The following is a 15,012-nucleotide window of genomic DNA, read 5'->3' as shown; positions in this document are numbered from 1 at the left end:
GACGAATAGTCAGACAAAGAAAAGAAACCCCCCATAAGACTGTAACATTAGCTACGAAAGAGAGTGCGCTCTCTGAGAATAACATACCTGGCGGGATCCTTGAGGTGCGAGAAGGAGAGTGCTCACTCCTATTTCCTCTACCTGCCAGATATATAATTCTTTTTTGTCGACCCCCTGAGCTCCGTCAGCCTCCAAATCGGCTCGGCAGGCAGGAATCTCCAAAAAACGGAGGGCGTCATACTGGGTGCGGCATGAATCACATCTCACTGGTCACCCTTACAGTCAAGCAGAGACTATACCTCTCCAGTAATAAAATGCCATTTCAGATGAACCTACCGGGCGCGGTAGGTTTGAGAACTTGTAGCACGTCAGCCCCACACCAATTAGATTTGCGAAAATAAAAATTTAGGCTCAAACAATCAGAACCTCATCTGGTTATGACAAGATTCCAATTAAATCCTAATCCAACTGTCAACAATGAGAATACCATAATACTGAATTACAATCAAATTGCATCTATTTGTCCTTTATTTGCAATTGCAATGCATTGCAATCATGGTCAGAAATTTCTGACATGGATGCTGAGTGTGAGGTGGGCAAAGCGCGGGATGTGGGATGTGAGTCGAGCCACCGTTGAACAGGCAGGCAAGGCGCAAGGAGCTCAGTATACAGGCTTCCTCGCGAGCGACTGAAACGGGCCATAGGCAGCAAACGCCTCTCCCGATAAACAGGATTCGACAAGAGACAAGATGAGTGAGTGCCCAGCGACACGATTCGAATCCCATGGCAAAGTCGAACGGTCGCGTAACCATCTCGGGCCAGGGCGCCCCCAGGCCTAACCATATGTTGGATTTATTCCTTTCCTTGTATCTCACTGAATTTACTCATTATCTGCAACACCTTGTATACACAGTGAGCGACTCGGAAGTCTCGGCGCGAAAGCCTGAGGAACTCCCTCCGAAAGAGCCGCCGCTATCGTGGGTCGCCGCAAGCTATAGATGGTGGCCGTGTGGACGGAGCACAAGACAGCCCCCCCTCGGAATCCAGCTGTTTCCAGCTGCTTCAAACCATGGCATCCATGCTTTCGAATGTTGTCGATGTCCAACTACGTGTACTCCACTATCGTTTTACATTATCTCATAGCTATAAGTAGATAGGTATATCAGTTTCAGTGACGCTCAGACAGGTGTCAACTCGAGCACAAACCATAAATAATGCCCTACATAATAGTTTCATGTACAATACGTCCGTCAGGGATGTAATGCGTTTGCTTGAACACTGTCAGATGTGTCTTCCCTCAAGCTGGTGAACACTGGGCTGGCCCAGTGTGCATTCTGAATGTGAGGCGAGTCGGTCAATTGCACGGTGCTGCTGTTCCCGCGCCTCGAGAGAGGGCTTTTGGATTGTTTGCTGCTTGGCCTTGCGCCAGTTCCGACGGGACGACAAGAACAGCTCAGATGGAGATGGACGATGAGGGCCGGTCGGCCGCGGCCCATGCGGACGATCTGTTTTGTTTCCGTCATAGGCTGCCTCCCGCCCCGCGTCATTTGCCGAGAAAGCTAAAATACTTGTCATTCTCAGATGGCTCGTCCTTTCCGATTCGTTTCTCTCTTCCGGCCACCTCGTCCGCGCCCGCCTCTTGTCTCTCTCGCCACACCCGTCCCCCTTTACTTTACTCTCTCTCGTACTGCACGTCAAGTAAATAGCGACATCAATCTCAGCAGTCCACCATGGATAGCGCAGGTTGGCATGCAAGACGTCGCGCGGAAAAGGCTCGTAGCCCCTCTGTTCCCCACCTCCCGGTCTCACACCGTCTTTACGTTCGCTAGGAAGATCACCGCCGAAGGTCTCCTCAGAGAGGTCCGGATGGGCTCTACCAGCCCCTCGAGCAGGTTTATCCCCTCCCACCCTCTCCTGGTTCCTTCGACACCGGCGCGCCATCTCCCCCTCCAGTTGACGACCTCACTTGGCCGCGTGTAACACAAGATGACACTCTCTCCGAGAGGCGACTCTCGCCTCGTCCCACCCAGAAGGAGTCCGCTTTCTTGCGCACGCCCTCCACAACCTCCGTCACCCATCAGCTTGCCCGCATGTCCGCCGTCGAACGTTCCCGTAGTTACAAGGTGGCACAGATGAATCCCCACCTCCAGCTCATGGCAGGTCCTCTCCTGCGCTATGATACCGTCAACGAAAACAGCGTCTGGTTCGGCGCGGCTATGGTCGTTAGTGAGTGTTTTCGCCCTGCCTTGCTGCTTCCCCGTCTCTAATCACTAACTGCATAGCTGCGGACGCCGGGTCTTCTTACGACCCAACTCCTACACTCACATATTCTTGGGACCCTAACGCACCGCTCAGGACTCCGGGCAACGGCACCCCCAGGTCCCACCGCGGGTACTCCGTCGACCTTGCTCCCCATCCGGCCGACCCCCTGTCGAGCGCCAAGTGCGCATCAGAACAGGAACACAGCCCTGATACAATTATCAAAGTCGCTCATGGGGAAGAAATATACGTATACGAAGGACCTGGCGGGTAAGCATCTTTTCGGCCGAATATATTCCTTTCAATTGTCCTTTCCTCCCTCGCCAATTCGTTCACGCAATTCGCACTGTATATCCTACAGCACCAACACATTTTGGCGCTTCATGCTAGAAATTCCACTCGGCCGTAACGAAATGCGCATCAACTACAGTCTCAACAGCGGACTTACGATGCAATTCCATGTCCCCGCCCGCTCGCAGAATATGCGCTGGGCTGCCTACTCCGTGCGCACTGTCTCCCCTACCTCTCCTCCCTTCTTATCGCTGCCTTTAGTGCAATGGCTTCAGTGCAGGTGTGAACCCAAGTGACTTCTGCGGGCCTGGGTTCCGGAGCGGATACGACCCTGTTTGGGTAGATCTACTCGAGCAGCATGCGGCGCAGCCATTCCACGCGCTCGTCGGCGGGGGCGACCAACTCTATTGCGACGGCGTCGTGCGCGAGCCGGAGATGCAAGAGTGGCTGAACCTCCCGCAGGGCGAACGCAAGCGCGCGTACGCCGTCACGGACGAGATGTGTACGGCAATCGACAGGTTTTATTTCAACCATTATTGCCAGACGTTCAGGAGTGGTGCGTTCGCGAGGGCGAATAGCTCAATGTGAGTTGTGGCTCTGATAGTATCTTCGTGCGAGGAGCTGATGGATGTCATTGTAGACCGATGGTCAATATGCTTGGTGTGATGCTGTTTACACGCGCCTGTTGAAATCAGCTAATTGCTCTTTAATTGTAGATGATCATGGTGAGTGCATATATGCAGTTCTGGAGTACTGTAAGGCTGATATGTCTCCGTGATAGATCTGGTGAGCCCTGTGGTCATCATGGCACGTATTTAACAGTCGCTCAAGTATACGTATCCAAGATTGACGGTTTCGGGAGCTGTTCGTAGGGTTTTTGTCTGTGATTGTCTTGCCGTACTAATTTGCTGACAGATCCGGACGTGCTTATGGGATCGTCCGTGTTTTCAATGTGAATTTATTTCGCACTACGTTTCACCGTTTATTCACCGTCTCGGTGTCTAGGATAGGGACCCGGGGGTACTTTTACTTTCTCCTCTTCCAGTGCTTCATCTGCAGTGCGTCCTTCCGCCATCTCTAACTTTTCATTTTTATCAAGCTTCACCGTAGCTGACGTGGATGGACGGGACGGCCGAGCACATCCGTTCAAGTCACACGTCCTTGGCGCAAGGGGGCCGTTCATTCCATATCCCTCCCACTCCATCGTCACGTATCTAGGACCAGAGGTCTGGATGCTGCTGCTTGACTGCCGGTGCGTCTCTGACTTTTGTGAATAAATGTCACCGCGCTTGGACTCATGCAACACAGGGCGGAGAGGAAGAAAGACAGGGTGTGCAGTCCGCAAGAGTACCAGGTGGTGCTGGATCGTATATGCGCCCTGCCAGGCACCGTCCAGCATCTCGTCATTCAGCTCGGCATCCCAATCGCGTACCCCCGGATGGTCTTCCTCGAGAACGTGTTGGAATCAAAAATGAATCCTCTGGTGGCATTGGGGAAATCAGGGGCGCTAGGGCTGGCGAGCTTGGTGAACAAGTTCAACTCGGATGCGGAGCTGCTGGATGATTTGGTGCGTGACCTGACGAGCGATGCCGTCTCGTCAGATGTGCATGTGCCCTGGGAACGTCTGACTGACGGCTGTCCGACCAGAACGACCACTGGACAGCCAAGTCGCACAAGGCAAGACCAGGCTCCGGCGCAGAAGCGCAGATTGCTGACGTGGCTCCCATCTTCAGCGCGAGCGTAACTGGTTTATTGAACAGGTACAGGCGATAGCGCAGAAAAAGCGCGTCCGGGTGACGTTCCTGTCTGGCGACGTGCACTGCGCGGCTGTCGGGCTCCTAAAGACGCTGCGCAAAGGCAAGGAGACGGAGATCCCGCCGGCGATGGATCATCGGTATATGATCAACGTCGTTTCTAGTAAGATGTCCTAGACGGTCTTCGCGATGAGGGTTGCTCATGACGTCCAACTTAGGCGCGATTGTCAATACGCCGTGAGTGGCTGTCTGTTCCGCATGCCTCTCCGACATCTAACGCGCACGCATCACCCACAGGCCGCCCAAAGGTGTGCTCACCATGGTGTCGACCCTCGCGACGAAGACACACCGGACGCTGCATCACCTCCAGACAGACGAGACGATGGTGCGTTCGTCCTGTTTTCCGCGACCATACCCACGTTGTGCTCATATTGCATTGCAACCGAAAGATCCCGCTGTTTGACAAAGACACGAACGGGCAGTCGCCGAAAAGCAAATACATCATGGGGCGGCGGAACTGGTGTGCCGTGCGCAGCGACCGGGGCACCGGAGAGCTGGTGTTTAATATTCGGGTCGAGATCGAGAAGGGGGGCGGACGAACAGTCGGGTGAGTCGTCCCGCGCCGGTCGCTGTGGTTCGTGCTAATTCTGTCTCATTGCAGCTATGCTGTCCGAGCGCCGCCGCCCCGATGGAGTTGATTGGAGTCAATTGGGGCTCATCTCTCATCGCTGGGCGCCGTTATGGAGGTGTACGAAGTGACGTCACTGGTAGGTAACTTATGGTTTCAATAAACGTGGACGGAAGTGGACCGTGCAAATTAGGATGTCACACTATTGGTATCTTAGGAAGGTAGAAACAATAATATGATACCTCACCACCGGAGCGTCTGTATTCTACCTGTAGCGACTTGGCTAGCTATCAATCCTTTCCAGAGGTCATTGCATGATGCCCCTCTGCAATATCGAGGCGGGCACCACCTTGGCGTTGAGGATGGGGAATAAAGTGGCACTAGATGCGGTGATTGATACAAACAACCTACCCTACACTCAGGAAATAGATTCTGTAAATTGCAGCACGCTAGCCTGGAACGCAAGTCATGTAAACGGCAACAACGGTACCACCACTCATTGGGTTATGTCTTCCCGCTTTTCGTACATGTACACGCCATTCCCGACGCCCAGCTCGCCTCTGTCATCCATATCCATGTCATTGTCACCGACATCGTCCGGCCCATCCTGTGCACCCGTGTCCTTCTCGTCGTCCACATCGTACTCGGAATTGTACGCACTCGAGTCGTGGTGCGGCGTCACCGGCCGCGCATCCACCGTCGGCGCAGGCGAGTCAGCCGCGCGCTCGTCGTACTCCTGCGGGAGCTCCAGGAGGGGCACGTCCGGGGCGACGGCAGAAAGCCCAAAGCGCGCGCCATCGTCGACGTCCATGCTCGCCCCGCGCGCTGTCTCCTCCTCCGCAAGCTTGCGCCGCTTCGCCTCGGCCTCCTCCAACGCAGCGCGTGCCTTGCGCTCGCGCCGCGCCGCGGCCTGTGCCCGCCGCTTAGCCCTGTGCGCCTCGAGCTTCGCCCTCTCCTCGTCCGGGTCCAACTCGGTCGTTTTGCGGGCGCTGTCACTCGCTGCGGGCGGGGCGTGCGCGGCGGGTGGTGGGCGTGCCTGGCGCGTCCCGTTCGCCTCCGCCTCCTCGCGCTCGTCGAGCGCCTTCTGCTCCGCGATAAATTCCTGGTAGCGCTCGCACATCGGGCGCCACGTCCGCGGGGCCTGCGGAGGGGGCGGCTTGACGTCTGCGGCGGCGTCGTCGGCCCCCGCGAGCAGCGCGTCGACGTCCGGCGGCGGGGGAAAGTCGAAGTTGGGGCCGGGGTTGATGCGCACGCGCGCGCCATTGAAGAGCGAGATGAAGGGGTAGTATCCGAGCGTGCCGTCGTCGCATGCGTTCTCGCGGTGTTCGCGCAAGCCCTCCTTGTTCGCGCGCTTCTTCTCCTGCGCCTTGTTTCGTGCCGCCCGCAGGGGCAGGTAGTCGAAGAGGTCTTGGAATGCGACGCCCTGGCACGCGCCGTTCACGAAGAACGCGATGTGTGAGTCCGCCCCGAGCGTGGGCAGCGGGCGCAGCGAGGCGGGCTCCCGCACGCTGTCCTTGTTCCCGCGCGCCGTCAAGGGGAGATTCTTGACCGTTGCGGATTTCTTCGTCGCTGAGGATGGCATCGAGCCGGAGTTTGTCGCCTTCGCGCGGTCGCTCGCGCCCATGAGCGCAATCATCTCCTTCGACTGGGGATATTCGAGGGACTCGAAGTACTCTTGCCCTTTGAAATCAATCGCGATCCGCTCGCGCTTGAAATGCGCGGGGTCGTGAGGGTCCTTCTTGTCCGGCTTCCGACGCGGGGAAGGGAGGGAGATGTACATACCGATGACGTCTCCAGACCGGAAAGGCTGTCCATAGGGACGGAGACGGGACAGGTTCACCTTCTCCCCGGTCTTGTCGCGGTATGCGTAGCTGTACCCATCCAGCCCGGCCGGACCGTTCAGCGGGGCCTCCCGCCGTGCCCATCCCAGCCGAACATGACTGCCTTCCAAACTCTTGCTTTCTGGATCCCTCTCTCCTCCCCCGAGTTCGATCTTCACCTCCATGTACCACTTTCCCTCGCGAATCGGCGCGTTGCAGCGCGCGCTTCGGAACCCTTTTTCGCCCTTCAGCCCAAGCCCGTCCTGAGTCACCTTGATGAATGTACTCCTGTCTTCCCAGGAGACTCGAAAACACGTAGGAGCGGACTCGATCGTCCTGAACGGCAGCGTGCATCCTTCGGAAGCAAGACCGGCAGGAGTATATCGAAAATTGAGACGGTTGTTACATAGTGGCTCTGTAGTATAGTACGGGGAGCCAGGATGAATGGGAACGAACGAAGGATGTCGGGAGATGGTGAGTCGTGGCCGGGAGATGAGATCTAGATGTCGCGTTGGGAGAACAATGTTCTCGGGAACAGCAGTGGGCGTCGCACCAGGATCGGACGGTGCGGGGGAGGACGCGACAGTGTTTGAGATTGCTGTATGCTTTCTTTTGCGGTTTTGCGGAGGATTGACGGGGGTGATCACGAGGACTGGTGGAGAGGGTTCACGGGGAGAGTTGGGTGCCTCCATAATCACCTAACGTGTTGATTGCCCTATCACACGGCCTTCAGACTGGGGTATAGTTCATCTGAAGGAAAAGAGAACGAATCATAGTTAGAGTGTGGATGGCGTGTGGCTTTTAGCAGATGCCCTAACTTGAATTGACTCGCCGGAATGAGTCACTGCCAATCAACCACACACCTTTGAATAGGAATAAAGTAATAGTCTGGAATGCCCTGAATCCTTATTTGCGCATAAGATTTACACCAACAGGGCAATGATTTGCGCTGCAGAGACGATATTTTCAGAGCGAGAGAGTCGTCGACTAAGACAGCGTAGCTAGTGCCAGAGATGCACCGCCAAAACTGCCTCACAGCTATCCTCAGTATTTCTCTCAGTAAAAGACGGATAAAAATATTTCCCGAACAAAAGCAAAGCCCGTCGCGCGACACCCAAGAGCCAGGGATTGTAATCTGTTAGGGTACAAGAAAGACGGGTGGGTACAAGCGCCCGTGCGGTCTCCGCCACAAGGACAAGGACGCGACTGATTCAACGCCACTGCGGCTAGCCGCTCATTTCGTCTTGCGCTCGTCTCGCTCATCGCCTGCAGGATCAGATTTCGAAATGACAGCGCTGCGGTATATTCTCTCTCGACTTTCGCTCATAACACGCGTCTGATACACCGCTAGCCGCATCCAGAAGGTGCACCTTACGTTGTCGCTGCTCTCCGGGTCCCTGCTCACCTGTGAGTAGGAACTAACCGACATCACAAGTAAGCCCCTTGAGGTGCGAGACTTGCATGGAGTGAGGCACTGTTGTTTATTTCGCATTCATCTAGGGCTTGACCGTCGAGCCGCTCGAGGACAACTTATTCGAGTGGAAATGCGCAATTAGGGCTTCTGTGCGTGTCCATGAGTTATTGGCACTGCCTTTCTTTTCTGATTTTTGATGCTCTTGGTCATTCTGACGTACAGCCGGACAGCCCGTACAAGGGCGGCACGTACCATTTTACTCTAACATTACCAGAGAGTTTCCCTTTCAAGGCGCCTTCGGTGTGCTCTCCCTATTCTTGTCAGAATCTCGACCTTCGTGCTCATCGGGTATCGTGTGTGGCGTATCCGCGCTTGGTGCACCACATGTACGTGACACAGGTGACATTCAACACTAAGATCTACCACCCCGGAATCAACGAGGAGGGGCACATATGCGTTCCTGTCCTGCGAGACCAGGTGAGTTCCATCCTTCCCACACCCCTACTGCCGTCGCCAAAGGCGGCTGTACCCTTCTCTTCGGTTTGACGGTATGCTTACGTCTTGAGGCGATGACAGTGGAAGCCCTCGGTGACTTTGTCCTCAGGTACGTCCGCTGTATGGGCATCTGATGGCATATCCGAGACGCTGAGGTCTCATTGCCGTAGTCCTCGCTATTATTCAGGAGAAAATCAACAATCCCAGTCCAGACGACCCCTTTGAACCCGAAATTGCGGCGGTAAGAGATCTTCCCGATAGCGCGTTTGGCCAGGCGTCTCATCAGTATTTTTGCAGCAAATGAAGGATGATCATGGGAAATTCTTAGCGACCGCTAAGGAGTGGACAAAGAAGTGAGCGGGCTAACTAACCACCTCAGGTTTATGCGTCCTAATCTGCTTACAGGTATGCAAGCGCTTGAGACGCCGCTTTCCAATATAATGCATGATGTAATTCTACCAAGCAAAGATGTACTTTATGTATCATCAACCGTCCATTATGTCTGATCTGTGCGCGAAATTGATTACATACGGGTTCCTGAGGGGCTGTCAGGTCGCAAGTGCACTATCGTAGTCTCGTCAAACTTGTCTGTCAAATGACGGCCTATTGTTGACTGCTAGTCCACTATGTGGCGGAGGCGCTGTTCCTGTTAATCATGAGCATCGCACGATTCATGACGATCATACATTACACTTGTCTCAGGTGTGTATTGATATTCAGACATTCGATGAGCCACGATATATGACAAATGGACATAACTAATACCGCGCGCGAAACTGGTTCTCATAGCCTGATAGGATGCTTCTTTATCCTATACTACTTCCGGTATGCTGGTAGCCAAGAATGGCAATCGTTGAACAGCGCGGAGAGTAAACGGACAGTACTGTGAGGATTATGAGTTCGGTGACGCCCAATCGGAGGGATGATGTTGCACGTCAAAGGAGGTATTTATCGTCTCCACCCATGATTGGAGTAAAACGCGGCAACGGAGACAGACCAGGACAGGAGCTCAGAGCTGCCTATTTAAAACTGTATCCGGAAGCCAAAAAGTACCAGAGAGAAGAGACAGAGGAACATGTGGCAACGCTCGCGCTGGGAGTTAGGGCTGCTCGGGATAATGGTCGATGTCATGCCGTCCAGGAGAAACAAGAAGATACGAAACAGCGTCCGCTATCCCATGCTGTCGAGTTTGTTCATCATCGGCGCGAGTGATTTGTGCGATGCTCTGGATTCGTCGAGCCGCAAGGAGTTTATACGACGATGAGCACCAATACTGTGATCTGCACCAAGGTGCGGGGGAAATGGGGAATTAGCGGCATCAGAGTTGAACCGTTTCTCAGAAGCTTCCCGCTGATCGTATCAGTGGCAAATGCTCTAAATAGATCGGATGTGAGCGAGATTACCTCTAGAGGGTAATGGTCGGCGCAGGCAGAGCGGTCACATATCCATGTAACCGCAAACCATTTCCCAGGAAAAAAAAAACACGAGATGATCTACCTGCTGCAATGGTATCACCGAACAAGTTTTTCCCTAAACGAATTTCGCCGTCTGTCCGATTTGATCAGCAGCTGAGAGAGACACATTTCACAGAAGTAGAAGCGCTGGCTGTCCCCCTCCGAAAGACAAAACGGAGGACGCCAGTACTTTATCCACAAATAAAATTGAACATACCCTGTAACACATGGTGGCAGCGGCCGGCCCCGGGCGGTCAGCATACATGCGACCACCTGCAGGATCAGGTGAGGTGCGGTGGCGAATACTATAGCAGCTTGAGGTCGCATCTTGTGGTCCCGTTTGCTGTGCTTGCTGAAAGCGGGTCATGACATAATGAGTGTGGAGAGCAGATAGCGAGTGAATGGAACATGTACCATATGGGCTAATCAACCACGAACCATCAGGATATCTGCAGGGACCCAGGGACGGAAACATCAAAGCCACCAGAATATCAGCGGTCTGGCACAGAAGCACAGCGTCTTGTACTTGAGGGAGTTGGGGAACGCCGAACGGGGGATCACCAGTATCATTTAGCTGCTCCTATGCATGTGGCCGCGTCTTACTTCTCAAATCACGAAATCGAAAGAAGTGCGCTGTCGCTTCTGCAAGGGAGAATGTTGGCATTGGAGCGGCACGAGAACGGCGGGTATACCCCAGCCGGTATGCAGCTTACTGAGCTATAATTCCTGTCAGACGCAGTGGTCATCGAAGGTAGATGTCAGAAGATAGATGTCAGATAGTGGTACTTCAAGTTTCCCTTCCGGACTGTTCCAGCTGGAAACGACGGTTCAACTGTGTCTCTGAGACGTATGGCGCAGTCGGAGACGGTCGCTCACATCACGACGACTGTCAGCTGTGCAGGTTCAAGCTCTCGAGGCAATGGCAGCCCTCATGTTTGGTGGGTATTTCACCGTGCCACCGTCACCCGCAAAATCACGAACAAGAAGAGTCCGATCCGGCAGAATTCCCGGGGCCTGAGGATTCAGCATGGAGGTTTTTCTAAACATTCACATCGCAGTAGACACCAGAACATGGAGCCGTACATTATGTTGCTTACCTCTGATTGCCCCATAACGGCGTTACAGTTCCAGCTTAAACATATCACAAATCAAGTTTATGGGAGGCGCACTTCAAACCCCGTAGACGCCCGCAATACACGTTTGTTTTGCCTTGTAGATCCGCAACCCGTTTCGGGAAACAAGGCATCGCAATATGGTTGCGGTCAAGCTAGAGAGATCGCAGCCACCCACTCGCTGGCTTTTCTCATCTTCATCCCGTTCTCCTCCCTGCCCGCTCGACATTCTGAAGAACAGAGGCTGTGTCGCTCAAGACTCTTTCGCTGCATCTGGAAATTTGAATGAACTGGTGAAAACCGGGAGAAGCCCTGATTTCAGCCGCCGCGGTGCTTGTTCGATTCCCAACTCGTGTACAACACGTTGCTCGCTCGTTTCCTCTACTAGTTCAGGTTCACATATCCATATTCTATCTTTCGGACGCTAGGTTACTTTGCTACTCTGATTCAAATATTCAATACCACGCCGTGGGCCTGTGAAACGCCACATACACACTCCCCCAAAGGTCCATCTGAGCTACCAGGTCCGCCCGTGTCTCCAAACGTCACGCCCACCTCAACGTGTTTGCAACGAGGCTACCGAATTGAGGGAGTGTTAGGACTGTGAGCCGAGAACAATTACCCATGAATCGCTTGCGGTAAGCACGCCGTAAACCACTGTCTGATTGACCATTGCTGAGCTTGCCCGATTTCACTTATCTTCCCCTACACGCACCTTTCGTCCGGGCCTATTTCGTCCTTCCATTTCTTCCCATAGCAAAAAGTCTGAAGCCAAGCGCAGCCAGGTGCCCGCACCGCTGCGCGTCAAGCCGTTGCCGGAGCTTTCACCCTCTCTTCCTCCTGAGGACGACTTTCGCACGTCATTGATACTGCCAGAGTGAGTGCATGCCTCATTTCAAGTTCCGGCTTCCATTCACACTAAACCTATCTATTCTCTCATCCCTCATCTAAACACGTATCCTTATGTTGGAATGGTATAGCCTCACTCGCCGCTTCAGTGTCCTGCGTACATCTTCTGGGTCGCCTATAGCGTTGGACGAGCTGAAGTCCAAGTTTGCTGAACAACGCGCTCGAGGGTCCCATAATCAAGTATCAGAAGAGGAAGAGGACATGATACTCGAAGCTCTAGGCCGCCTCCATGCCAGGAATTCTCGTTCTCGGGGGAGGAATAGTGGGGAGGAAACAGATGGTGAGCACAGTCATCAATATATGTCATCAAAATTTGGAGCTGGATATCCAGGATCTCAAGCTGCGGGACCTCGCCAATCAGTGCGGTCCACGGCGACGATTGGCAGCTCAGTCTTACACACTGCAACTTCAACTTCATCACTGTCCTCCACCAAGGGCTCAAACGTATCGAGGCGAATGAGTAACAATCTTTTCGGCTCGGGAAAGCTACGCGACCAGGTTTATCTCCGCTCTGCAGGGAACACCAGGCGGAGTGGTAGGGACAGAAATATATCGTCAGTCACACCTTCGGACTCGTCGATGAGCACAATCGCCAGCGTCAGTGCTCGGGCGGATCAAAATGTGTCTGTCTACTCAGACAGCTTGCGCCCTAGCACACCTGACGGCAGCACGTACACAGTATCCGTGCCCTCGAGTCCAAACAATGACAAGGTGTTTGAGAGGCAGCGATCCAGAGGGTCTATCTCGGGAGAGTCGCGATCGGAGTACGGTGCTGCGACCAAAACGTTCAGCACGCGTGCGTCATTAGCTCTGGATGATGCGATCCGCGAGCTTGAAGAGGAAGGGGATGATGAGATTGTCATGGAGCGATCACCTATTGCACACGTTTCCAATGGTAACCTCAGCACACCTGCGACCACCACTGTGCGTCATCCCCCACTTGTCTGACATCGTACACTTACATGCACTTTATGTCTCAACAGCTCGGACGAAATTCTCCCCTTATCTCGCCAGTTGAGTACGAGGCTGTGACTGCAATTTCGCCTGATGATCAGGCAGTTCAAGGTGATGCGCAGCGTGCATCTCCCTTTCCTCGCTCTCGGACGACTTCTCCGACCCCTCGCTTGCCTGGCTATCTTCCTGGTATGCCTAGACCGCTGACCCCCCGTGATACGACGTTCGACGCAGACGATCTAACCCCGTCGACAACTCCCCGCGCTACTTCCCCTCGTCTTCCCGGCGGAAATCCGTTATCGCCCGTCATAACCCAAAGCATTACTTCGTCTATTTACAGAAGCAACTCAACTGCATCGACCTCTCATCAATCGACCTCCCAAACTGCAACTCCCACTATACCCTCAACGCCGCCCCTATTTTTCAACCGGAGCACGAATGGGAGATTCACTCCGGAGGATCGGCAACGTAATGGTAGCAGCTCTCCTACGACGACGGAATCTCCCGATTCGCCTAGCCAGGCACGGAGACGGCCTTTCTCTCCTCTTTCAAGCCCTACGTACCAGTCCCTCGCTGGTGTACCAGCTCGACCCGTCACTCCCTCCAATGTGACGTGGAATACTTCATCTAGCCCTGCCAGTGGAAAGGCAGTGGGCAGGAATGGCAGCGTGTCTGGTCATAGCAGGAATGCCAGCACCACCAGCATCACTGAAGTGACCACAGATTCCTTGGAACGGGCCAGGTCAATGTCGAGGTCACACCGTTCACCTACATTCCCTGATTCTTCCTGGATAGATCTGGGACTAAACGGTGATGGTACAGACTCGGAATACCGACCCTCTTCTGCGATGTCTGGCACGGATCTCGGATCGCCTGTCCAGATGTCGAATCGCCCACTTCGCTCTCCGACACCTACACATAATCGACAGAAGTCGCCCACTGCCGCAGGTTTTCCGGAATACATCACAACGAACGGGGAGAGCGCGAGCCGGCGCTCTTCGAAGCAGAATCACCATTCATCCTTCTCCTTAGGCTCCTCTCACGCTCTTTTACTTTCTCCCATTGCAAATTCATCTAGGTCTTCGATGGAGTCTGTTGGTTCTAGTTATCACTCATGGGATGAGGATCATAAGAAAGACAGGCTATTCGATCTTGTCAGTTCGCTCGATCCTCAACACACGGATTGGCACGATGTTTCGGCGGTTGATAAATCGAACGTCTCCACGCCAGGTACTTCTCCATATGACGACGTGGACATTGAGGATGTGGTGCGGCGGCAGACGGGGCTTACTAAAGGAGATTTTGTAGCAGTCCAGGACAAGCTAATCAACGCTGCGATGGCTAAAGCTACCACCCCGGATGGTCGTAATCGGGCTTCGTCTTTGAGAAAAAGACGACCTTCAACGTCACAGTCAAACTACTCGTTCACTGGGACTGATAATAGGGTAAGCATCGGCCTATAATTTCTTCGCTGTTTACTAATAGCTATACCAGGTGGCTAGTCCCGCGCCGCAACCTCAAGCTGCTATTACTGCTTCTACTTCCAAAGCTGCTGAACAAAAGTCTAAGGCAAGCGCATTGTTGGATTCCGTTGTGGACAGTATTGAGTCTCCACGCGCAAACTCGTCGCCTATGCTAAGCGCGGAGAATGCCTTGCCGGACGACCATCAACCGGTGGATCAGCCGCTCTCGAGCCCTGGTCGCAGGCACCGTGCACTCGCAGACGTCCTTTTTGGGGCGGAAGAGGATGAGCCTTCGGTGATTGGTCAAGATACTTCGCTCTTGTCGGTAGTCACAGCACCAGTCGAACCCGTCATAGGACCAGTGGTTCCAGAGCCTTCGCTGATGAAGCCACTCCCGTCTCCGCGGCTGAATCTCCCGCCGCCAGCAACTCCGAAGTCACCTGCAATACAAGACCGGGT

General features: G+C 54.0%; 4 protein-coding genes across 4 annotated transcripts; 3 read left to right on the top strand and 1 right to left on the bottom strand.

Annotated features, from left to right (window-relative positions):
• Positions 1–1,581: 1,581 nt before the first annotated feature.
• Positions 1,582–5,002, top strand: FIBRA_05845 (uncharacterized protein; the record flags this gene model as incomplete). Its single annotated transcript, XM_012327592.1, has 17 exons — positions 1,582–1,743; positions 1,830–2,226; positions 2,283–2,529; positions 2,621–2,762; positions 2,812–3,134; positions 3,191–3,210; positions 3,267–3,275; positions 3,332–3,361; positions 3,423–3,429; positions 3,466–3,502; positions 3,561–3,802; positions 3,859–4,117; positions 4,284–4,467; positions 4,523–4,541; positions 4,602–4,689; positions 4,754–4,911; positions 4,966–5,002. The coding sequence occupies 17 exons, from the start codon at positions 1,582–1,584 to the stop codon at positions 5,000–5,002; spliced, it is 2,361 nt and encodes a 786-aa protein (XP_012182982.1).
• Positions 5,003–5,428: 426 nt separating this feature from the next.
• On the bottom strand, positions 5,429–7,444 carry FIBRA_05844 (uncharacterized protein; the record flags this gene model as incomplete). The annotated part of the gene is made up of 1 exon (XM_012327591.1): positions 5,429–7,444. The coding sequence occupies one exon, from the start codon at positions 7,442–7,444 to the stop codon at positions 5,429–5,431; it is 2,016 nt and encodes a 671-aa protein (XP_012182981.1).
• A 594-nt stretch (positions 7,445–8,038) lies between these two features.
• On the top strand, positions 8,039–9,018 carry FIBRA_05843 (uncharacterized protein; the record flags this gene model as incomplete). The annotated part of the gene is made up of 8 exons (XM_012327590.1): positions 8,039–8,052; positions 8,104–8,116; positions 8,168–8,200; positions 8,253–8,315; positions 8,389–8,643; positions 8,743–8,770; positions 8,832–8,902; positions 8,959–9,018. The coding sequence occupies 8 exons, from the start codon at positions 8,039–8,041 to the stop codon at positions 9,016–9,018; spliced, it is 537 nt and encodes a 178-aa protein (XP_012182980.1).
• Positions 9,019–12,190: 3,172 nt separating this feature from the next.
• FIBRA_05842 (uncharacterized protein) lies at positions 12,191–14,936 on the top strand (the record flags this gene model as incomplete). The annotated part of the gene is made up of 4 exons (XM_012327589.1): positions 12,191–13,060; positions 13,120–14,535; positions 14,585–14,848; positions 14,910–14,936. 4 exons carry the CDS (start codon positions 12,191–12,193, stop codon positions 14,934–14,936), a joined length of 2,577 nt encoding a protein of 858 aa, XP_012182979.1.
• Between the last annotated feature and the right edge of the window lie 76 nt (positions 14,937–15,012).

Source organism: Fibroporia radiculosa (genome assembly GCF_000313525.1).
Source record: "Fibroporia radiculosa TFFH 294 genomic supercontigs, scaffold5239, whole genome shotgun sequence".
Lineage (NCBI taxonomy): Eukaryota > Fungi > Basidiomycota > Agaricomycetes > Polyporales > Fibroporiaceae > Fibroporia > Fibroporia radiculosa.
The sequence above is the reverse complement of the archived record's forward strand: the minus strand, read 5'-3'. Positions and strand labels throughout refer to the sequence as shown.